The sequence below is a fragment of the Panthera onca genome, chromosome A2 (assembly GCF_046562875.1).
Source record: "Panthera onca isolate mPanOnc1 chromosome A2, mPanOnc1 haplotype 2, whole genome shotgun sequence".
NCBI lineage: Eukaryota > Metazoa > Chordata > Mammalia > Carnivora > Felidae > Panthera > Panthera onca.
In genome coordinates this window covers 135,806,718-135,832,766 of record NC_138340.1, presented here as the reverse complement: position 1 = coordinate 135,832,766, position 26,049 = coordinate 135,806,718, and the positions used below count along the sequence as shown (strand labels likewise).

Here is a 26,049-nt window from a genome sequence, read left to right as displayed (position 1 = left end):
TCCTCTCGTTACTGGTAAAGACTGAGGGGAGTAAAATAAACAGCCCAAGGTTACATAGAAGTAGCAGAGTCTATCAAACCCATTTTGTGTGATCTCTGAGCCCACTGTCTCCACTGCTGCACTACCCATGTCCTAAAGGAATACCTGCTATATGCAATGATCATATGACCAGACTGAGGCATAAATGAACGTTGACTCACTTCCTGGACCCTGTGATGCTCTTCGGGAGGCGGACCTGTAACTTGGTAAGAGCCGGCCAGCTGGTACCTACCTGGATCTGGAGAGGCGAGGGCAGACTATGCGATAGGTTAGGGAGTTGCCACCAGAAATCTCTTCCACAAGTGTGAAGGAGAAGCACTAGAAAGCGGCATTGCCAGGAAAGCTGTCTTGGACATCAGTGCCACCCCCTGATACTCTGCCAGCAGAGACGTTGGCACAGACATGCTCTCGTCCCTCCTGGGCAGGTGCAGCCAGAGAGACTCCTTGTCCTTGACACACAAGGCCTCCGGGAGGAGCCCAACAGAGGAACCTGTTTCACAGGGCTGTGGCTCTGACTTCTCCTCTCCCCTCTGAGCTGAGAGGAGCACTGCCATGTAAGTTAGCACTAGTCTGCCCACTGCCCTCTATTAGAGGAGCATTTTAATGGCAACCAGCTGGAGACTAAAGGTGCTCAGAGATTCTACCTGCCCTGCTTACAGATAAGCACCAGATCTGGGTTAACTCCTACTGGTCCAAAGATGGAGTAAAAAGAAAAAACCTAAGGCTTATGAAAGATTTTGTAGCAAAGAAGAGGGAAGATAACCTAACATTTAAAATGCAAAGAAACGACCTACATTTGACAAAATTATTATGAGAAGCAAGTAAATTTTAGAAAGTAATTTTTAGACACCATCTGCTTTGTGTCTTAAAATTCAAGGAAACATAGACTTTGGAGTGAGACTGAATGGTGGATGAGCCAGACTGTGATGGAGAGTGAACTGGCTGCAGAGTTGGGGAACAGAGAGCGTAGCCGTCGGAGGCAGATCGCTGGAGTGGGTACTGCCTCCACAGCTCCTGGCTCTACAACCTGTCTCAGGCCCTTTCAGGTTTCTCCTCTGTAAAGTGAGGATGACAGTACTGACAGTGGTTAGAATCTAAAATGCACTAGGAGAATTGAAGCATGTTTTAGCACTAATAGTGAAAAATCAACATTATAAAAAATGAAATCCATAACAAATTTAAGAAGTTCTCCCAGAACCCAGAGGAAAGGATTAAAGTGATAAAGTAGAAACAAAGATACGTATGTTTAGAAGGTGGCGAATGGAGATCCACCAGGAGAAAAATGGATGTTCCTGAAAAACACCAGAACAAATCGATTGGTTGCTGCAAGTGAGATGTAGCAGAATCTTTATGTTAAAAAATCTGTAGGGCAGGAAAATACCAGCCAACACTGGGAATAATCTTAAATGTTACTTACTAATTTTAAAGTTCGAAAAGGAATTAATTGGGCAGAAAAGCAGAAGGTTTACCTAAAAAGGGAGAAAAATCTATCTGGCCTTGGACTTGCTCCTGTGCACTATTGAATGCAGGAGGCAAAGAAACAATATCTAGTGTTGAGAGTTATCACCTAAGAATGTTTTCACCCAGACCAGGTGGTGGTCGTGGAAGAAGGAAATAGAAATCATACTCAGATTGACAGAGAAACAGAACATTCTCATCCAAAAGCTGCTTTGAAAAATAAATACCCTAAAGATTTACCTAGTTTGAAATAAGCATTAAGATATTAAGCATGGAAATAATGGTATAACAGTGTAAAGAGAAGCAAGAAGTTGGTTCTTCTTCTCCTTGGTGGGGGCATTGAAGTACTTAGGGGAATCTTCATAGAGTCATCATTGAATGTTGGGCGAAAACTGTTTGCAGAGTTACTCGTGGTTCTGATGAGCAGCCTCGATTGAGAACTGCTTTAACAGTTTTAATCAAGATAAAATATGTACAGAGATAATTAGGAAAGTGGGGATATTGCCAAAATTTTCTTGTTTTCAGATTTATGCTAATTGATTTTAAAATAGAAAACTTTTGGAAGATACAACAGCAAGATTATTTTCCAATGGCAAGTCTTAGTTTTATGAAAAAGGCCTCTTTCTTCAAATGTTTGTCTAATTTGTACATGATACCAATCAAAATTATAATTGCTTTTTTTGAGACTTATTTTATCAACTTCTAAATTTCATCTAGAAGAATAAGCTGGTAGTATAACAAAGGAATTTTTAGAAACTGATATTGTGAAAGAGGCTTGTCCTACTGGTTGGTAGGATTTAATAGTACAAATTAAACATTTATACTGGCAAATTCTGAATAGGAAGATAAAGGAAACAGTGGAAGGTTCAAAAACAGAGCCAGTATTGTAGAGATAATACAGTTCATAATGATAAAAGGGACAGTTTATCACAAAGACATAAATGTTTAGGTGACGAGTAATAGAGCCTCAAAATACATGAAGCAAAAATTGGTAAATTTAAAGGGAAAATAGACAATTTCATAATTACAGATTTTAATACCTATTTTGGTAGTTGATAGAACAACAAGTAGTTATTCGGGGAAAAACAGTAAAAACATAGAAAATATGAATAACACACTCTACCAACCATCTTGATTAATTGACATTTGTAGAATGTATTCAGTAACCTCAACAGAGTTAAATGAGAAACCAGTAAGGATAAGGCATTAAAAAAAGACATCCAAATATCTGGAAACTTCTGAGAAAAACACCTCTATAATTCATGTGTCAAAGGTAAAATCACAGTAAAATTAGAAAATAATTTGAACGGAATGACAGCAAAAATGCATCAAAATATTTGAGATATACCTCAAACAGTACTTAGGGAAAAACTTATTGCTTTAAATGCTTACATTTTTTTTTATTATTTTTTTTGAAAGTTCATTTATTTATTTCGAGAGAGATTGCAAGCAGGGGTGGGGCAGAGAGAGAGGGAGAGAGAATCCTAAGCAGACTCCGCGCTGTCAGCATGGAGCCAGATGTGGGGTTTGAACTCACGAACCAAGGTCGTTACCTGAGCCGAAACCAAGAGTCAATGCTTAACTGACTGAGCCACCCCGATGCCCCTAAATGCTTGCATTTAAAAGGAGAAAGATCTGGGGCGCCTGGGTGGCTCAGTTGGTTGAGTGTCTGACTTCAGCTCAGGTCATGATCACACTGCTCATGGGTTCGAGCCCCACATTGGCCTCTATGCTGACAGCTTGGAGTCTGGAGCCTGCTTCAGTTTCTGTCTCCCTCTTTCTCTGCCCCTCGCCCACTCATGCTCTGTCTGTCTGTCTCTCTCTCAAAAATAAATAAACATTAAAAAATTAAAATAAAAATAAAAGGAGGAAGATCTAAAAATGACCTAAGGTTCTGTTTTAAGAAACTATAAAGAGGGGGGAATAAAGTAAACCCAAAGTAAGTAGAAGGAAAAAAAAAATTGTTAAAGAGCAGCAATCAGTGAAATACAAAATAGATAGTAGAGAATATTAATGAAGCCCAAATCTGGATAATTAAATAAATTATCAAAATTGACATATTTCTGGGGTGCCTGGCTGGCTCAGTTGGTAGAGCATGGTCTTGATCTCAGGATTGTCAGTACAGGACCCACATTGGGCATAGAACTTACTTAAAAGGAAGGAAGGAAGGAAAGAAGGAAGGAAAAGAGAAAGAAAAAGAAAGAAAGGAAAGAAAGAAAGAAAGAAAGAAAGAAAGAAAGAAAGAAAAAAGAAAATTGAGATTTTCCTAACATGAGCAAGAACACAAAAGAACCCAAATCACCGATACTGGGCATGAAAACAAGGGATTATCACTACAGAGCCTATAGATTTCACAGAGATAATACGTGAATACTATAAACAACTTGAACATCCTAGATGAAATGCGCAAATATCTTGAAAACTATGACTTACAAAATTGCTAAAAGAAATAAAAAATCTAAATAGTATCATATCTGTTTTAAAAATTCATTAGGAAAAACCTTTTTCAAAGGAAGACTCCAGGCCTGGATGACTTCACTGGTAAAAGCTATCAAACGTTCAAAAAATAAATATTGTTAATATGCACAAACCTTTTCAGAAAATACAAGCAGGGCCATCATGGCCCATTTCATTTTATGGGGTTAGCAGTCCTCTACTCCCCAAACTGGCAAAGATAGATAAAAAATAAAGAAGAAAATATAGACCATTATCTCTCATAACTACAGATGCAAAAAAAAAACACTGCTGGTGGTGAGAATATAAATTGGCAAACTCTCTGAAGAGGAATTTGGTAATTTCAGAAATCATCAAAATATTTTTATTCTTTAATTCAGTAAAGAATAATGGATATAATACCACAATGGATTTCTCTAATAAGTGTTACCAGGGGGTTACCTCCACATATGTTAGAACAATCAAAAACTAAGTGATAAACAGTGAGATTTTCTTAAATATGTTAGATTTATGCAATACTATTAAAAATATTGATATAAATTATTGAAATGGGAAATAGCAAATTAAATGGGAAAGGCTACTTAAACATATTTGCTTAGGTCCTTGATAACTATTTTTAATACATGCTTAAAATAATTTGTAGAATGTAAGGCAAACTTAATAGTGACTGTCTTCTGACAATTGAATTATGGGTGGTAGTTTTTCCCCCTTAATAGTATTTTCCCACATTGCATAGTGAATATGTATTATTTTATATAAAAATATAAAATAGTTCAAATATTAATACATTTTTGGATAGTTTTTTTATTGTTGAATAATGCGTCTTTCATGAAATTTAATAGTGCCTCTTTCTGGGGTGCCTGGGTGGCTCAGTCGGTTGAGCGTCCGACTTCAGCTCAGGTCACGATCTCACGGCTCGTGAGTTCGAGCCCCGTGTCGGGCTCTGGGCTGATGGCTCAGAGCCCGGAGCCTGCTTCCGATCCTGTGTCTCCCTCTCTCTCTGCCCCTCCCCCATTCATGCTCTGTCTCTCTCTGTCTCAAAAATAAAATAAAACATTAAAAAAAAAAATTAAAAAAAAATAGTGCCTCTTTCATGAAGGCTTTAAAATTATTTTGTTTTGCGGTGCTGGGGTGGCTTAGTTGATTAAGCGTCCAGCTTCAGCTCAGCTCATGATCTCACAGTCCGTGAGTTTGAGCACCACATCAGATTCTGGAGCCTGCTTCGGATTCTGTGTCTACCTCTGTGTCTCTGCTCTGCCCCCACTCACATCCTCCCTCCCTCCCTCCCTCCCTCCCTCTCTCTCTCTTTCTCTCTCTCTCTCTCTCAAAAATAAATAAACATTAAAAAAATTTTAAATTAAAACATAAAATGATTCTGGTTTCTTATATGAAAAGCTCATTTATAATTAACAGTCCCCAGTTACAGAAACGATTACTTCTTTTAACCTTAAGTAACTAACTGGTATGTGTGGAGTATTCTGCTCGTGGTTAAGTTACAGAGGCATAAAAGGTGTGGTTTTAACTGTCTAGTATAGTTAAAGATACAGCTAACTGTAGCAATTAAATGCCTATGGCAGAGTTGGCAGGTAGGTTCATCTGTGTCCCACTTCTGATTGATGGGTGGTGGCTGCCTGGAGGTATGAATTAGAACAAATTGTGTCTTTTCCTGGATTCAGCTTCCAGTGTATTGGTAACTTAATAATGTCTACTCTGAGCAGGAGAACAGGACAGTGTGGCACTGTGTGCCTTTCTTGAGCCAGTTAGGGAATAAAGGTAATCTTATTTTTATGGGTGTGCATGGGTCACGTATCTGGCCGAGATGAGCACTGATGGATGTGTGCTAGATGGAAAGTGGCATATGTGATCAAAGTAAAGAGTTGGAAGGTTACTTCTGAGAGATTTGTGTGAAACCAAGCCATTTCATGGATTCTGTTAGACTGGTCTACGTTTCTGAGAGAAAACTGGTGGTTTATTGAAGTATCACTTGTAAATTTTAGCCTTAGGAATCAAATCTAAGTCTGTCTTGATATATGATTCATAATACACATTATGTATATTCCTGGCATGACAGTTTCCACACATTCAGGTTATTATGTTTATGAGCAGGTACAACACTAGTTGGCAGAAAGGTTGAGGAAAGAGGGCCGGAAGAGAAAGAGCAGGAAAAAAATAGGCCTCTTTGACTTGCTACTCCAGTGTGGTGTGGCAGATCATGTGACACCCTGGCACGCCTTCATTTCTGTGCGCTGTTTGTGTCTTGCCACATATAGTGAAATGAACTTTTCAGACTTTTTGGCATTTAATAAATAATCCATGGGGTTATATTTTGTTCCTGGCTGGTGAATTTCTAAGACTTTGCAATCAGTGAAGGGCAGTGACTGGGTTGCAAAACATTGCTGGTTTACCCTCTGCCATCCATCTACCTGCTCTGTGTGTGTGCGTGTGCATTGTATATGAAGGCATAAACAAACTCCTACATTTTCTGCCCCTCTTAGAGTGAGAGTGAGCTCTGAGGACATGGCTTATCTCTGGCTTCCCATTCCCTTTTAGTTACAAGTGGGATTTTTTTTTTTTCCCTTTCTTAGAAGAGCGCTTCTTTTTTTTTTTTTTTTTTTGTCTAGGTGTACTTGAAATCTTTTCCAATAAGTTAAATTTAGCGTAAGATAGGTAAATTTTTATGTTGGCTGTTTGGAAGAATCTCAATGTATTTTCCATCCCTCTTGAATTGGAATAATAGTATTTCGGGGTTTGAGAGGAGTGTGACAGTGTGGAAGTCAGTGATCTTCCTGATCTTTGAGACCCCTGGACCCCATTTCTACCACATGTTTTTTCAGCCTACATTTGAAACACAGCCAGAGACACAGATTTCACTCCAGTCCAATGCAGCTTATTGTATCTCTAGAACAGCTTTGGCCCTTGAAAATTTTTTTTATTATCGTGGCTATCATTGTATTGTTTGGGAATAAATACCTCTTTAAACCGAGATGCCTTCAGATACTGAAAGAATGCAGTCATGCCTCTGTAAATCCTTTTAAGCATTCCTGTTTTCCTTCTACTCTTACAATTCAGTTCTGTTCTCAGGTCCTTTTTGTATTGATCGTTATTTAAATATTTCACCCAGAAGTGAGCCCAGTAGTCCAGGAATTGTCTAGTTCTGATCTCTTTTTTCTATTAATTAACGAAGCTTGGAAATGAGTTGCTGGCTTGACATGTGGGGGAGCAACAGTTTCCATTTTATTGTTCACTCCTTGAGATAGTGTTGGTCGCAACCCCTAAGGTTTTCATACTTCTGTGTTTGACCTCAAGAACTGATCTCCTATTTATTCCTGAGAAAGTCCATCTTGTCACATTGGGCTCATCATTTCAACCATGCTTTGTGGTTTTATGCGATTGGCACCCAAGATAGTGGCAGCTGTGTTGAGTAGGCTCAAGCTGAGGACAGAATTTCTTAGTCTTACAGTTAGATCTGTATTAATGCTTTAAAACATTTTTAAAAATGTGAATTAAAATAGTGGCTGTCTATTGGACTTAATTTTAAGAGAAAATGAATATAAAACACATAGCAATAAATAATGTCTCAATAAAAGTTATCTTTTATTAGTATTTTTTAAATGTTACAAAATCATTTTGACTTTTCATAAGCTATATATTTTTTTAGTGTTTATTTATTTTGAGAGAGGGTGGCAGAGTGCAAGCAGGGGAGGGGCAGAGAGAACAGGAGACACAGAATCTGCAGCAGGCTCCAGGCCCTGAGCTATCAGCACAGAGCCTGCCTGATGTGGGGCTCAAACTCACGGACCATGAGATCATGACCTGAGCTGAAGTTGGACACTCAGCCAACTAAGCCACCCAGGTGCCTCCCCAGCCATATGTTTTTAAATGTTTTTTAAAATTAATTGGTGGTATGTTTTAATTGTGCCCCACAATGCATGTTTTAGATTTTTTTCCTAAGGAAGTTACATGCTCTGGGATAAGTTGAATATTTAAGTTTTTTTCCTTGTATTATTACTAATCAGGTGTAATTTAGTTCATTTGGTCTTGTCGAACAATGAAAGCCAAAAGTAAGAACACTTTGTCAAATCTTCTTCTAATAATGGCCATGTTTTTCTTTATTTCTTGACAAGATCTTATAAAACCTCAGATTATGATTGAAATTATATTTTTATCAAGGTAGCTAGGTTTAAGGGTTCCTTTAAAAGCCTGTTTTCATAATTATAGTCTGTGTCTTTATAATGACTCATTTTCCTGAAATGCATTTCATTCTCAAGTAATTCTGATGCATAAACCAAGAAGTTATCTGCACATTCAGCTTTTCCTTTTTTTAGGGAAAGGCCTCTTCATACCCAGTATTAGAAACATCAAGCCATTTTTTGTTACATAATCTCCTTAAATATTAAAACTTGTATGTATTGTTGACCTGCCCTTACCAAAAGTAACTTAGTACATTAAGAATTAAATAGTGTGTTATAAACTAACATGTCCTGAAAAAGGTAAGCATTTTTTCAAGAATGTTAAAGGAATAAGCATTTAATAGTTGAAAAAATGGGTAAAATTAGGCAATTTCAATTGGCTTGGGCATGTGTTCAGTTATAGATGCCTGCCTAAATCCAAATTAAGCTAAACTCTAAAACTTGAGATGGGCAAAAGAGGAGGAGGTAGCAGGGAGGGTTAGTGGTTAGTGGGAAGTTACCTGGGCTAAGGAGGGGAAGGTGTCCCAACCTGCCAGCATCACATGGACAAAGGCATAGGTGTGTGTGTGTGTGTGTGTGTGTGTGTGTGTGGCGGGGGGGCGGGTGTTGCTTAACAGTGGATATGGAAGCACTGAGGGCTGTAAGCAGAAAAGTGACTGAGGTTTCCTTAGAAAGGTATTCTGACAGTTCTGTGGTAAGCAGAATGCCTCTATTAGATACAATCCAGATTTGGGGTGTAGTTAGTACAAAGAATCATGAACCATAGAAAACCAGCTGCTACCCGCTGTGGTTTTCCTGAAACTGCTCTTGCCTTGTTTTAGATTGGAGAGTTAATTGAGTCCTTCCTGGGATCCCCTAATTCTGCCTCAGGCATTGGGTAAACTACTACTTGGTCATCATTTTCTTAGGAATTAGTTCTGCATAGAGGAGTCTGACATTGGCCTGACTTACTCCCCAGGTTCCTGATAAGATTATCCCTTTGGGAAGAAACTTGACTCCCTTGAACAGGGAAAATGGCATGAGCTCTTTCCTTAGAGGGCTCTGGGTTGCAAATTATATTTTCCTAAGTCTGTTGGATGCTACATTTATCTGCGCAGCAAGAATACATTACATACCCACTGTCTGTTCTATGGTGGGTTGAAAGCATGTCAGCTGAATAAAAATGCCCCTACTTGAAAGGAGCTCAAAGCAAGAGGTTTAAGAGAAGACAGCCCTACTAGGCTCAGAGTGACTAGACTCTTCCCATAACAGAGATTACCAACTGGGTGTCCTGTCATCTTGTACTCCCACATTTTGTTTAGATGAAAATGTATGAGTGTTTCCTATAGACTGGGTTGGGCCATGAGCACCAAAGAGTGGGAATGAGATTGATTCAGGTCCTGTTCAGTAGACAAGTCTGGAGAACACGGCACCTCAGTTGGCAAAAACTAGATTCTAGATGCTACATAAGGAGTGTATGCAAGGCTGGCTTCCTGAGTGTACGACTCGTGCAGTTGCAGAGGGCCATGCACTTAGGAAGGCCTCCTGCTTGCTTAAATGGTATGCTGTTACCATCTTGAAATTTGTAATTTTTGAACAAAGAGCTCTATGTTTCATTGTATAGTGGGCCTTGCAGATTATGTAGTCAGTCCTAAATTTATGACCTGCATTGAGGGAAACTATGACTGAAGAGACCCAGCAGTGGGAGAGGAGACGGTGGCCTCTAAAGTCACTGAGTACTTCATAGGGAAAAGCAGGCTTTAACTATTCACCATACTCGGTAAGGCTAGTCTTCCAACTGAACCAGTCACATAGAATGTTCCTGCTCCCTTCACCTCCATCTTTATCATCTACCTCCTGTCCCTTCCAACACAGAGAGAACTACTTATTGGAGAACCACTTATTAGAAAGAGGGGGAGCAGATGTGTGTAAAGGGAGAGAGGTTTTCATAAGCCCTCCTTTCCCACGTGGTACATGTTAACTTGTAGCAGATCCTAGCTGGGGAAGGGAAGAGGTCATACCACTCAGGTTGGATATTCTAATCAAATTGAGACTGGTTTATGTCTTAAAATGACAATAGGACTTGTATTAGAGAAAAGTAAAAGGAAAAAAAAAGTAAGAGAAAAACCATAGGGGCATCTCAAGTTTTCATCCAGGGGTGGGGGGTGAATTACTATGTTGAATGAAAATTAAGAGAAAAGTGAAGGCAGAATGAAATCGCTTTGGAAATTACATCTTGGAAGTGATACTCAGTGTATTGATCACATAATTGAATTTGAAGAATCTAGAAATATCAAATGCTTTTGGACTCCTAAATCGTGTTGACTTTTAAGTTTAAAATGATCCTCTGAAGGTAGCTTAATTTTAACCGTGAAATTGGGCTTTTTGTAAACTGTATTTCTTAATCTAGTTTGGTAATAGGGAAAGAAACGTTAGATTTTCCCATTTGTCATTTGCACTGGTGTTTATCTAGTTGTTGGCTTGCTGACAGTGGTCTAAAAATGGAAAAGTCTAGTTGTTCAATGCAGTTACTTTTAAAGTGAGGAAATTTATGTAATATTTCTTTAGAAAACACATTTAACATTTTGGATAATTAGCTTGATTTATTGGAAAGTAATTTAGTTTTCTCACTGACCGTGACATAGAATAATTGTTTTCTAGTGGCTATTCCCCATGACCCGAGTTAGGAAAATGTTGCTAGTTTTAATATATTTCCACTGCTATTTTCCATTTTATGCAAAGACTGTTGTAGGCTAATTATAGAAAATTGCATTTAGTGCCATGTGGATGCGAAATTAACTTTGACACTGATGGACTAACATTGAGAGTAAAATGAGGTTGTGTTCTTTTCTGGGACTCTGTGAACTATATTTTAATGCCTTTCAACAATGAGAGATATTTGCATTTTCTTGAATCTTCTGGAGGTTTGTGGTAATTTAGTCAAACTTCACGAAATATGAATGTTGTGACTTTTTGACATAAAGATTTCATGAAGTATTTTCTTCTCTAGCAAATATCCTTATAAATTCTTTCTGGCTATACAAAACTTGGAGGAGATTTATATTTTGTGAGTTAACTTGATGAGTATCATGTGAAACAAGTTCTATCAGGATAGAGATGATTTTATTTTTGAACTTCTGCTAAAAGTTATTTTAATTGTTGGTATTTCTCATTTTACTTTAAATTAGGAAAGACTGCACCTAAAATACAGATCCCTGAAGGAGTGAGCATCATGGGAAAAAGCTGTATTTGCATCATTTGTAATTTAAAAGACATTCTTAAAGGAAGAAAGCTTGAAAGTAGCCTGAATGGCATGCCAAGCTAGTCAGGGATTGGGGTCACATTCTCCTCACTTGTCTCTCACTGCCTGACATCTTACATAAGCCATTACTCAAAAACAGCTCTATTGAATACCATTTGGAAAAGTAATCACAAAACCTTCTTATAAATATCTTTCTGTATATTTTTATTTCTTTCTTCAATATGTCCCTCTGATTTTGTTCTAGGCTCGCAGGAAAGAAGTATTTATCCAGGAACGGTATGGGAGATTTAATTTAAATGACCCATTCTTGGCACTACAGAGAGACTATGAAGCAGGTGCTGGCGATAAAGAGAAGAAGCCAGTTTGCACCAACCCCCTCTCCATCCTTGAAGCAGTCATGGCCCACTGCAGAAAGATGCAAGAAAGGATGTCCACACAGCTGGCTGCTGCTGAGAGCAGACAAAAGAAGGTATTGAGACTTTCAAACAGTCATGTTTCTTACAATACAGCGCAGAATAAAGAAACCATCTCCAAAGTTGTTGTTTGCTCTTAAATGTTATTTTCAAGAAGGGTTGGGATAAATGCTTAGAAATACAAAATGCCGACAGATTCTGGTGGCCCTTTTCAAATATAACTCAAAAATAACACTAAGCTATAAAATAAGTATAACAAAGAACGTATGTTTCCCATAATGGTTACTTTGATGCTTTCTTTAAAATATGCTTTTTTTTTTCCTGGACTTTTCTAGTGCCATAAGATACGTTTAACTGCTAGGTGGGATATCCAGGATTGCAACCAGAACTCTCATCAAATGGCGGTGTCCCCAACTTATTCATCCAGCTTCTGTCTCAAATATTTCTTTGCAACTAGAAATTACTTTTTTAAATGATGATTTTGGAAAATGAAATTAGCATGAGGAGAATTGAATGAAATTTGTGTGGTGTATGCAATCTCACAACATATCATCTTGAAGTCCTGGTTAGTCTCAAACTTGCCCCTGGGGTCTGATGGCTGTGTCCGCTGCAGACCTCCAGGCTCCTGCTCACATGTGTTTCATTTAAACCAACCTCCTCCTCCCTTCTCACCTCCCCCACCAACATACACATGTATTTATTGTACTTGAGTGCATGCTTCAAAGAGTTCTAAGTGATAAAAACTTACTGCAATCAGCCATAAGGAAATAGAGATTGAAATTTTGCCCTTCTAATAGGCTGCCAAGACTACTGATACCATTTATTAGGAGAGAGTAAGGAAGTCAGAGAAGCTAACGAAGTCTAGTATGATTAGAATTTAAAGTAATCTGTTCTTCCAGCCATTATTAAAGCATGCATTTAAGTGTTTCTTCTATTTGTCCTTTTCGGAGAACCTGGTGTAGTTCACATGTAACACCTGGTTGGTGATTAAACTGAATGTGGCATACTGTAAATATTTATGATATACTGTAATTTAATGTGTGTGGTTTTTTCCAGGTAATTATATTTTTGCATTGACATATGTGTGCTAATGTTCTGGTAGAAGTGTTGAATGAGAGCAAACCTCTTCCTCAGGATGTCACATAGTAGAAAACTAAAGTACTGAGTAAAATAGTACGGAAGAATAAGAAGGCTTTCCATGGATGTGAGGCAAAATCAGTTTTACTCTGGACTTTGCAAACCCTCTACAAAGCCCTGCAGACAACCACTGAGGTCTCTGGAGATTTTTCAGAAATCCCTAGGAACCGCATAAGCAGGAGCCAGTATATTTCAGCTGACGTCACTGAAGCTCATTTGTATTTCTTGGATGAGACACATTTCAATTATGTTCTTAACGTGTCAAATGAACTATTTCATAATAAAGTATTTCTGCTGGGTTTTATGCTGCGTTATCAAAAATCAAGAAAATATTTTGTTTTGCCTATAATTTGCATTTAATGTATAAAAATGGGTGCTCTCCTAAATTTTACTTCAGTTTTGCATTTTATCTATCATTTCTCTTATAAGAGAAAAAGGAAGAAACTCATTTTGAGTTGAATCAAAGATTTTATTATCTAGCTGATTTTTTTTTTTTAATCAACTTACATCCTGTTTGTTTCTGAATGACTGGGTCATTTCCAACCTGGCTGGGAGTGAAAGGAAATTGTTTCTGTCCTATGGGTCCTACGAGGCTAATACGAAATGAGCCAGTGATCTGTCTCCCACGTATAACGGGGATACAGGCGTCCTTTATGGCCGAATTCATTGGCCTGTGTAGGCTCAGTGAAGGGTTGCTCTGATAGGCAGTGCTACTCTTTATCCATAAAGGATATTCTATTCTGGTAGACTGTAGCATGTGAGAAGAGTTATATTTTGTACTCTTATCCTGAATCTTTACTTAGAAAGAAAATAAAATGTCACATGAACTGATAAGAGCAGAAACACCAAAGTCATCTTTTTAACAACAAAATTACCTGTCACCTTTACCCCTGGAAGTAAATATTTTAACAAAACATCTTCACTTCTCTTGCAGATAGAATAAATTGCAGCTTTAGAAATCTAAAAGCAGTAAGACAAAAAATCCATTATTTTAAATGAAGCCAGTTCTTTAAACTACTGCCAGAGCAGAGGTTGGGGAAAGCAAAGGTCCCATTATCTACAATTCAAGTATTTATTATCAGACACTGGACATAGCTCTTTGGTAATTCGAAGACATTTGGCCTGAACACTGCTCTGGTTGGCCTTTCGAGGCGGGAGAAGAGGCTCCGTGCTCATTCATGCATTGATTCCTGCTGAGACTACTAATAGGAGGGTTAACTGTTTGGCAATTTGCGTGCCAGGAAAATTTGGGCAAGAGTCAATTTGGCAAATGGACTGAGCCCGTAAAGCCACTTTGAATAAGCTAATGAGTGATCATCGTGGGGAACTTTGCCTCCAGTAATCTACTTTCTGTTTAGAGCCAGTAACCTAGGGTGCAATGATATTTTGGTTTTTATTACTTATCATGTGCATCACCTGTTAATGGAATTTCTATCCTAATTTATTTTCAATCATTTGTTCATACTTAAATATTTCTAGGCCTGAAATAGGAAAGACTTTTTAATTTGAGCAGAGCCTTTAAAAGTCAGAAGCCTGGGAATATTCAGAAGGGAGTAATTTTTGTTTTTAATGAGTGCAAAAACTAATAGTAGCTCTGTGTATCAGCTATAGATTGTTTTGGTCGCAGCTTAGTATGATGAGGTAGGTTGCAAGGCACTAAATGTTCCAGGCAGGATTCTTAGTTGTGAGCAAGTGAAGCCAGCATTCACGGAGTTAAGCACGTGTTTAGGTTGGCTTAAGCATGGTAGAGTGCAGCTGGGAAAGCTAGGGGACCAGGTCTTAATCACCTAGCATCACTGACAACTGCTCACTGTCAGTCACGTCTGCAGTGGGTGAGGCTTCTGCTGGTGAGAGGTGAATACTGTAGCCTGCTGATGCCAGCATGACTGCCATCATGCTCTAGGTCTTGAGTGTTGCCTCCCCTGGCCCTGCTTCTTCACATCACTCACCTCCAAGTTAGAGCCTAAGAGCAGATGCATCTGATTGGCCAAGCTTAGGCCCCACGCCCTCTCCCTGGTGATGAGGAAGACTGGGAAGGCAGCTATGGGGCATATTTAGCTTCTACAGAGAACCATAAGGTGGAGAATTCTCCTGACATAGGAAGGAGTTGCAGGTGCTAGACGACCAAGGAAATGACAAACGAGCCAGAAAAGAACAATCAATTTATTTGTTTTAAATTATTTCATATGCCTTTTTCTTCCTCTGAATGATAATTGTACTTGGTTCTATCACTTGTATTCAGTACTCTCTACTTCATTATAAAATGGTCACTTTTTTTTTCAATATATGAAATTTATTGTCAAATTGGTTTCCATACAACACGCAGTGCTCATCCCAAAAGGTGCCCTCCTCGATACCCATCACCCATCCTCCCCTCCCTCCCACCCCCCATCAACCCTCAGTTCTCAGTTTTTTTTTTTTTTTAATTTTTTTTTTTCAACGTTTTTTATTTATCTTTGGGACAGAGAGAGACAGACAGAGCATGAACGGGGGAGGGGCAGAGAGAGGGAGACACAGAATCGGAAACAGGCTCCAGGCTCTGGGCCATCAGCCCAGAGCCCGACGCGGGGCTCGAACTCACGGACCGCGAGATCGTGACCTGGCTGAAGTCGGACGCTTAACCGACTGCGCCACCCAGGCGCCCCCAGTTCTCAGTTTTTAAGAGTCTCTTATGCCTTGGCTCTCTCCCACTCTAACCTCTTTTTTTTTTTCCTTCCCCTCCCCCATGGGTTTCTGTTAAGTTTCTCAGGATCCACATAAGAGTGAAAACATATGGTATCTGTCTTTCTCTGTATGGCTTATTTCACTTAGCATAACACTCTCCAGTTCCAACCACGTTGCTACAAAGGGCCATATTTCATTCTTTCTCATTGCCACGTAGTACTCCATTGTGTATATAAACCACAATTTCTTTATCCATTCATCAGTTGATAGACATTTAGGCTCTTTCCATAATTTGGCTATTGTTGAGAGTGCTGCTATAAACATTGGGGTACAAGTGCCCCTATGCCTCAGCACTCCTGTATCCCTTGGGTAAATTCCTAGCAGTGCTATTGCTGGGTCATAGGGTAGATCTATTTTTAATTTTTTGAGGAACCTTCACACTGTTTTCCAGAGTGGCTGCACCAATTTGCATTCCCACCAACAGTGCAAGAGGGTTCCCGTTTCTCCACATCCTCACCAGTATCTATAGTCTCCTGATTTGTTCATTTTGGCCACTCTGACTGGCGTGAGGTGATATCTGAGTGTGGTTTTGATTTGTATTTCCCTGATGAGGAGTGACGTTGAACATCTTTTCATGTGCCTGTTGGCCATCCGGATGTCTTCTTTAGAGAAGTGTCTATTCATGTCTTCTGCCCATTTCTTCACTGGGTTATTTGTTTTTCGGGTGTGGAGTTTGGTGAGCTCTTTATAGATTTTGGATACTAGCCCTTTGTCTGATATGTCATTTGCAAATATCTTTTCCCTAAAATCGTCACTTTTTACAATGGAAATACAATTTAATTTCAAGGTGCTTTCTAGACTTTCAAGAATAACATGATAATCATCTAAATAATATTTTTTAGGAAGAATATTTAGCATGTTTTGTACATGAATTTTTAGTTCATTCATGAGTTTTTTTTATTTTAAAGAAAAATTTTTTTTAATATTTATTTATTTTTGAGAGTGAGAGACAGAGTTCGAGCATGGGAGGGGCCGAAAGAGGGAGACACAGAATCTGAAGCAGGCTCCCGGTTCTGTGCTGTCAGCACAGAGCCTGACATGGAGCTTGAACTCGTGAACCATGAGGTCATGACTTGAGCCAAAGTTGGACACTTAATCAATTGAGTCACCCAGGTGCCTCATGAATCTTTTTTTGTATAATTGATTTTGACTCCCCAGGAGCATTGCAGAGTGAGTATTAAGCAGGGGTGGGGCAGTGGGGGAAACTGGAGACTGAGGCCTGTGGTTCTGAGCAGAGATTTAGAAGAGAAGGTAATTAACTTGATCCATGTCTTACCCTCCCTCTCTTGAGACTCTAGATCAAAAGGAATGGGCAGATGAGAACTGCAGAGCCCAAACTGCTGACTGGTAACTACAGCTCCTATGAAGAAAAACAATCTTGTAATGTATCTTATTGTTACGTATTTGTTGACCAGGATTGGGCAGATGGGTGGAGGTGACCAGGTGGAGAAGGGGACAAGGATGCAGTGAACATTGAATGATTTGGGGGCCCAATGAGGAATATAGTTAAATGTCGTAAGAGTATTTTGTGGTTGTAACAAACATGCACTCTACTTTCTTATTTTACAAATGACCATAATTGCTTTCCTCTCTGTTTTCTACTTGGAATTAGAACAAATTGACTTTACATTACTGCTCTGCTCCCACCTACATAGTTTTCCCTTTCATTCTGTAAAAACAGTTGTTTGGTGCTTCTTCATTCATGGCTTCCAGTCTGGGTGCTATTCCTGGAGCAACCACCCACTTCCTCACTACCAGTGAAGCTGTCTTAGCTCTTCTAAGCTCTTCCACACAATCCACTGCGTTTTGCAAAAGGGGTTGGTGTGCTCATGCAGAAGTTGGCCACTACTTGAAAGTGGTTGTGAGTAGATTCAACTCAGACAATAATATGACAAAATCAGCTAGAACTCTATAACATGTGTATATAGGAGGCTCTGGTTCCTTTACAATTATAGTAGTATATGGTTGAGTTGGGTAGAGACCACTACCCAACTCATTAAGTCCACAGCCCCTCAATCACTGCTCAGAACTGTCCCACATTGAGCCAGTGAGAGCCCTTTTAAGCTGGCTTCTTTTGATATGTTTCCCTCATTCTTTGAGTACTTCCTTACTTTCTTGCAGCAAGATATTCCAGGCTCATATTTTTCCTCTCCCAACCCCTGGAATCAGCTCTTAGCCCCAGGAACGCTAGTTTCCTTGGTGTTTACAAAACAAATCTAGAGCTAGGAAATTATATATATTTATCATAATATATGTTTTTATAAACATATTTATATTTTATTTATATGTCTATTATTATCAAACCATGAATTCACAGTGATATTGACACCTCTGGTTCTAATCCAAAACCATAAAGATGTTCTTTTCCTTTCTCTATTTAAAATTAACTCTCTTGGGACGCCTAGGGGGCTCAGTCGATTGAGCATCAGACTCTTGATTTCAGCTCAGGTCATGATCCTCGGGGTCATGGGATCAAGCCCCGTGTCAGGCTCCATGCTGAGCGTGGAGTCTTCTTGGGATTCTTTCTCCCTCTGCGCCTCTCCCCTGCTCACATGCCCTCTCTTTCTCTCTCTTAAAAGAACTAAAACTAACTTCTCTTCAGTGGGAAACCTGGCTCCCATTATGCTTCAATTTATTTACTTGTTTACTTGAACCTAGAACACACAGAGTAGTATCAGAATTGCTAAACCATAATACAATAAAAAGCAAACATACAAACCTGGAATTCACTATTGTTTACAGTTCTTTAAGGAAACATTTACATGAAGTAAAACACTTACATGAACATCGTAAGTGTACAAATTAATGAGTTTTAAAAATGCATACACTTGTGGAATCTGACCCCTTATAGGATAGAAAATATTCCCATCACCAGAGAAAGTTTCCTGGAGTACCTTCCCCTAAGTTCCTTCCCCAATTCAAGCATCCACTGAATATTCTTCTGATCTTTTTCATCATCAACTAATCTTATCTGTTTACTAGACCTTCAGGTAAATGATGACTGTAGTAAAATATTAAGCCTTAAATGCAAGAACTCAAAGCATCTCAATTTTTTTTTTAATTTTTAAAAAATGTTTTATTTTTGAGAGAGAGTACACAAGTGTGGGAGGGACAGAGAGGGTGGGACAGAGGATCCAAAGCATGCTCCACGCTGACAGCAGTGAGCCCAACGTGGGGCTTGAACTCACAAACCGTGAGATCATGACTTGAGCTGAAGTCGGACACTCAACCAACTGAGCCACCCAGGTGCTTCTTTAATTTTTAATATTAAAGTATAGTTGACGTACAACGTCATATTAGTTTCAGGCATACAACATAGTGATTGGGCAATTCTATACACCATGCAGTGCTTACCATGAGAAATGTAGCTACCATCTGTCACCATACAATATTATTACAGTCTTATTGACTGTGTTCCCTATGCTATACTTTCATTCCTGTCACTTATTTAACTGGAAGTTTGTACTTCTTAATCCTCTTCACCTCATCCCTTTACCACCCTTCTCTTCCCCTCCCAGGTGACCATAGTTTGTTCTTTGTATTTATGTATTTGTTTCTGTTTTTTGTTTGTTCACTTGTTTTTTTTAGATGCTACATGTAAGCGAAACCATATGGCATACATGGAAGGATCTAGAAGGTATTCTGCTAAGTGAAATAAGTCAGGCAAAGAAATATCAACTTTGTTTTTCTTTATCAAAATTGTTTTGGTTATTTTCATACAAACTTAAAATCAGTTTGTTGGTTTTTCCAAAAGTTTGCAGGAATTGAATTTTTTTTAAATTTTTTAAATTTATATTTATTTCTTGAGAGAGAGAGAGCACGCAAGCAGGGGAGGGAGAGAATCTTAAGCAGGCTCCACACACAGTGCAGAGCCCGACATGGGGCTTGATCTCATAACCATGATACCATGACCTGAACTGAAATCAAGAATTGGATGCTTAACTGACTGAACCACCCAGGCACCCCAGAATTTTATTGAATCCGCAGACTAATTTATTGAGAGTGGACATGAAGAAGATTGAGTGTTCCAACCCATTATCATAGCATATTTCTCCATTTTTAAAGTTTTTTTATAATTTCTTTAAGCAGCGTTTAGCTTTCAGTGTAGTGGTCTTAAATGTCTTTTGCTGAGATTATTCCTAAGTATTTTATGTTTTTGATGCCATTGTAAATCACCCTTTTTAAAACATTTTTTTTTCCAAATATTTATCACTAGGATACAGGTATTGACTGATTTTTGTATGTTGACAGTATATCCTGTCATCTTATGAAACTTGCTTATTAGTTTTCACAGTTGCTATGTGTATTATATCTGATTTTATAGGTAAACAACCGCATCATCTGCGAATAGAGCCCATTTTACTACTTCCTTTCTAAGTTGCCTATCTTCCGGCCTGCCTTCCTTGTTCTTCCCGCACCCCCATCACTGCACTGACTAGAACCCCCCATGGTACAGTGTTGAATAGAAGTAGTGAGAAGAGACTTCAGTGCTTTCTCTGTTTCTCAGGGAGGATACAGTCTGTGTTTCACCATTAAGTATGATGTTAGATGTGCTTCTTTACAGATGCCCTTTATGTCATTGAGGTTTTATTCTATGTAGAGAGGTTTTTATCATGAATAGGTTTTGCATTTTGTAGAATGGTTTATCTGCACCTGTTGGTGTGGTCATGGTTTTTCTCTTTATCTTTTTAAGGTGATGAATTACACTAATTTTCAAATACTGGAACAACTTGCATTCCTGAGGTAAACTTCAGAGAGTCACCTCTTACTAATCTTATTTATATATTGCTAGATTCAATTTGCCTGTATTTTGCTAGGGAGTTTTGCATCTGTATTCATGAATGATCATTTTTCTATAAATTGGGAAAAAAATGCTTGACTGGTTTTGATTTTAAGGTAATTCTGGAATCAATATGAATTAGAATATTTTCCTTTCTCTAAAGGATATGTATAAGTTTGACACTATTTCTGTCTTTAATATTTAGTAGACATCACTAGTAAAGCCGTATGAGCTAGGACTTTTCTTTAGGGGAAACTTTTATTTGTGGATTAATTTTCTTTTCTTCATTTTTTAATTTTATTATTGTTTTTATTTTTTTGAGTGTGAATACATATATATGTGCATGCCAGTGGAGGAGGGGCAAAGGGAGAGGGGGGAAGCCAGTCTTAAGCAGGCTCCATGCTCAGTGCTGAGTCTGACTTGGGGCTTGATCTCACCACCGTGAGATCATGACCTGAACTGAACTCTAGAATCAGACATTTAACTGACAGAGCACCCAGGCACCCCAATTTGTGGATTCAATTTCTTTAAAAGATAAAAAGCCATTACAATTTTCTATGCCATTTTATGTCCTGAAAGTTGTGTGTTTCAGAGGAATTTGATTTGTTGAATTTATTGACACATAGTTATTCATTATTTTTAATATTCTTTCTGTAGTGATATTTCTTCTTTTATTCCTATTGTTTATAATTTGTGTTTTCTGTGTAGCCCAATCTGTTTTTTTTTAATGTTTCACAATATTATTGATCTTTTAGATAAAAAATGTTTGGCTTTGTTAATTTCTCCATCATTTGTGTCCTGTTTAATTGATTTATTACCTTTGTCATTCCTTTCCTTTTACTTTATATTGGCTTAACTTCTTTGAGTTTCTTAAGGTGAAACGTAGGTGAATTATTTGAGATGACCCTTCTAATATGTGCAGTTAAAGATAAAATTTCGATATCCTCTGCTTTAAATGTTTTAAATTCTCTCCTTTCACTGCATTCCATAGATTTTGATATGTTGTGTTTTTATTTTCATTCAGCCCAAAGTCTGATCTGACTTCCTTTGTGTTTTCTTCTTAAAGCTTTATACTGCTTAGAAGTATGTTTTATTTTTGAATTTTGGGGTGTTCTTAATCTTATTGTGATTTATATACAGTTCTGTTGTCAGAGGACATATTCTATAAGATTTTAGCCTTTTGTAAATTGTTGGTGGTTTTTAATAGCTCAGCAAGTGAATCTGAAAAGACTGTATCTTCTGTAGTATTGGGGTATTGTGTTCCAAATGCAAGTCAGCCAAGGGTGTGTTTGTGGTGTTACTCAGATCTGTAGTGTTGCAGATTTTTCTTAATCTAGATTTTTTTTTATGAGAGAAGATTGTCATTATTATAGATTTATCTATTTTTCCTTTTATTTCTGTCGGGTTTTGCCTCATATATTTTAGAGATAATTTAGCCATCATTTGTATTATAGTTTCTGTGTTTGTAATGTGTCTTTTTTTTCTTTGGCTGCTTTCAAGATTATTTCTTATCCTTGTTTTCAGCAATTTTACTATGATGTGCCTAGGTATGATTGCTGAGCTTCCTAGATACTTGCCCTCCACCCGAAACTTGTGAATTTTTTTGTCCATTATTTCTTTTACTATAGTTTTCCTCATTCTCTCTCTCCATTTTCGATTCCAGTTATGTAGAATTTAGACCACATTATATTGTCCTACAGGTCCCTGAGGTGCTGTTCATTTAACGAATTTTTTTCTGTATTTCTTAAATTGGATACTTCCTTTTCTGTTTTCAAATTCACTGTCCTTTTTATTCTACTCAAGTCTGCTATTAAGCCTATTCAGTGAACATTTTTCATTTTAGATTAATACCTTTTCTAGGGTTTCCATTTGGTTCTTTTTTCCTTTTCTTTTCTTTTCTTTTCTTTTCTTTTCTTTTCTTTTCTTTTTTTTCCCCCTAGTTTCCATTTCTATGCCAGGATCCTCCTTTGTTCAATCATTGTGATGATATTTTCTTTGAAAATGGCTCCTTTAAGTTCCCAGTCTGCTAATTCCAATATGGATCATCTTTGGCCCAGTTTTTCGAATATGTTTCTCTTGACAGTGGATCACTTAAAAAAAATTACTTTGCATGTCTAGTAATTTTTTTATATATTAGACATCCTGATTAACATGATGCAGACGTTCAGGATTCTGTTATCTTCTGAAGAGTGTATTTTGTTCTAGTAAGCACTTAACCTGGTTATATTCAGACTCCAAACTGTTCCCTTACAGCTGGCAATAGCTGAAATATTTGTTCAGTTCTCTCAGCCATTAAGCAGCCACCTCTGTCATTCAGTGTGGAGTCTCCCCCATGAATGTATAAATCAAGAGTCAACCTAGGATTCGGCTGGGGCTAATTGTGGCAGCCCTAGTTCCAATTTTGACTCCTTGAGCCACTATAGGGAGTACTTGTGCTTGAGCTCCTGCTGCGAGTGCTGTCAGGACAGGGAACTGCCCTCACTTGCAAAGCTATGCAAGGGCAAACCTCATCCAGTTCTGTTGGCTCCTTTCAAATGGGAGAATGTACTCCTCTTCTGTTTTTACCACTTACTACGCTCCAAAGCTTTCAAATAGTTACTTTTTTAAAATATTTTTTCCAAATATTTTAATTGTTATCTGCCAAAGAGATAGTCTAATAAAAGCTATGTCACCATTATTGGTAGTGAAACTTTCTCTGATGTACTTTGTAATTGTTGAATTGTAACTGCTATCTAACTTACTAAAAAATCCATCCATATGCTGAATATGGTCTATTCTCTAGATCATTGTTTGCCTGGAAATGTGTTTTCAGAGGAAAAACACTGCAAAAATGGCATACTTTTAAATAGCTCAAATAATTATTATATTATTAATTGAAAACATAACATTTTTTAATGCCAGGCACAATGGCATATGCTTTATATGCATTGCCTCATTTAATCCAATAAGGTAACTCGTATTATTGCTCTGTTGTGCAGATAAAGGAACCAAATAGAAATGATCTGGTGAGAGAATTTACCAAAGTGACACAGCTAAGGTGTTTGGGATCAGACCTTAGTACATCATCACTTACTCTTGCAAGCACAAAGACTTTGTCTCTGGGCCAAAATGACCAAGGAACTTTTTTTGTAATATAAAAAAAATTTTTTTATATATGGAATATACATACATTTTATGTATGGTTTATAAACCAATTGGAGCCAGTAGAGAGGAAGATGTTTAATATTTATAGAGTGTGATAACTGATAGAGCAAGGCTCAGATGACAGGAGAGAATGAAGTTAATTGTTGAAGAAAGTCTGTCCTTGAACAGATGGAAATCCTCCCTTAGAGTGAAGGGAAGGAAATATATTGGTGTGGTTTTAAAAAACAAACAAAAACATGCTTAAGAGATGAGACAGAATGTAAAGTGAGTGATTTTTTTTGATAAGAGAGTCTGTTAGGGTAGACTGAGAGTTTGTTGAGTGGCTGTTGGGTGAAGTTTTAGGGAGAGTGGCAGAAGTTTAAATAATTCCCTGAAGTAAATGGTAGAGGAGGCTAAACAGTTAGGAAGAGTGATTGATTGGAGCTCAGAACTCGTCTGGAGCCCTATGTTTGCAGGTGCATTGATTATGTGGCTTCCTCTGCTGTCTATGGTGACATTAAAAAAGACTTGTGTTCATCTGAGATAGGATTTACAAGGTCTGAGTGGTGGAAGGACAAAGATACAAAAAATTATGGGTGCTTTTTTTTTTTTAAGATTTTATTTTTAAGTAATCTCTACACCCAATGTGGGGATTGAACTCATGACCCCAAGATCAAGAGTTGCACACTCCACTGACTAAGCTAGCCAAGCACCCCATGGGCGCTTTTGTAGTAGTATAGTTTTCTGTATAAATATGTGAGATTTGCTGAGTTGATCTGTTAGAAGTCTTTCTTGAATTTGATTCCCAAGTGTGAGATGTAAGTTATTTCAAAAATAAAATGTGATGATCCCTAGTGAAGAAATAGTGTGGGCAAGATGTATGATGTGGTGAGAAAAGCTTGGAACAGTGGCTCTGAGTGCCATGATCCTGACACTGATTGATTAGATGACATCAGAGAAATCACTAATTTAGCCTCCACTTAGTTGTTGTGCAAAATGAAGGTAGCTCTTAAAGTTCTACATCTTTTTTTTTTCCAGCTTCCAAGATAAATGATGGAACTTATTTTTAAAATAAGCTGAAAATTGACCGCTAGGTTTTGCTTTTTCAACATTGCCATAAGAATTTAGGGCAGTGGTTAATATAAAATTTAAAACCTTCTTAATAGTTCTAACTTTGTGTATGCCTTCCACAGAAACTTACTATTTGATGTATTTAGAAGGATTAAATATGCTTTGACTATAAGTCACATTTTCTGTGAGGCACCTAGATGAATAAAACTATGTATATAAATACAGTAAATGACAGCATTATTTTCCCCACGTCTTACCTTACCTATTTAGGAAATCACCCCTTAAATTTCATGTAGTAGAATAGAGTGTATGCATATAGACAATTGTCATTTATTATTCTGGGGGAATTATCTGTATTCCTGATCACCTACTTATAGGACCCATGCAATGCTATTCAATTTCTTCAAGGCAGGAATCATCCTAAAGTAAATGAATAATCTTTGACTCTAATGAGCCATTCTGTCCTTTTGGTTCCCTGGCTGACTGTGAAAGTAATGGATTTATTTTCTCAGCAGGGTGAGAAACAGGAGCACATTCTCACAACTGCTGGATCTTGTGAGCATCTCCTTCTGTTACTGATGACTAAAAACTGACTTAAACAATTACTGGATCTCATGAAAGTATATTTATATTTAACATCTGGGGTTGGTAGTCAGTGGGGGGAGTCCTTTCTGTGTCTTTATCAGTTAGATCTGTAACTTTTATGAATCTGAGGGCCCTTTAATGGACTACCAATGGAATGCTTCTCTAGCTGGGAAGGTGAGGCATGTGGACCTGCCTGACTGCTGCAACCCAGCTCGGGGATTTGTCCTTCATGAGCACCTCATGGCAGATGCTATTCTGGAAAGAAGTGAGAAACCTGTGCAGACATGTTACAGTAGTGCTCCTCTGAGGTTGTAAGGCCTGTGTACCCAGAAAGGCCATCAGGGTGCAGAACTTTTCTTGTTTCTGTGAACTACGTTAATTTCATGCATCCAATCAACAATTTATTAAGCACCACTGTGTGCCAGGTCTTGGGAACACAGCAGCAAAGACGACATAGTCCCGCCTTCATGGATTCACATTCTAGTGGGGGCAGGTAGATGCTAAACAAAGAATGATGAGCACAAGGGTGGAAGAGACCATTGTTTTCTGTGAGGCAGTGAGAAGGAGGCCTCACTGTAAAGGTGATAGTTGAGCAGAGGCCTGGAGGAAATAAAGAAGTCAGACTTCTGTGCTCTTGCATGCTTTTGTGCATATTAAAAAACCACACCTGGAGATACAAAAGTATTTTAAAAGCTCCTTCTCTACATTGAAACTAGAAGAATGTTTTTTTGGGGGGGAAAGCATGAATCCTAGGGGCCTGTGGCTTGGTGGGCAGACAGGGTCTTTTTGTGAAGGAAAAGATGCCCCTTCTTTCCAGGCAGATGTCTGGGCAGA

The 26,049-nt window shown here is 38.1% G+C and overlaps 1 protein-coding gene across 4 annotated transcripts in view; it reads left to right on the top strand.

The window, feature by feature from the left end:
• CTTNBP2 (cortactin binding protein 2) overlaps positions 1-26,049 on the top strand; it is a 147,749-nt gene that overhangs the window by 49,488 nt on the left and 72,212 nt on the right. For all 4 annotated transcript variants that reach the window (XM_078440131.2, XM_078440142.2, XM_078440145.2 and 1 more), the window contains exon 3: positions 11,627-11,851. In XM_078440131.2, the coding sequence (XP_078296257.2) occupies positions 11,627-11,851 (225 nt within the window). The remainder of the gene's footprint in view (positions 1-11,626; positions 11,852-26,049) is intronic.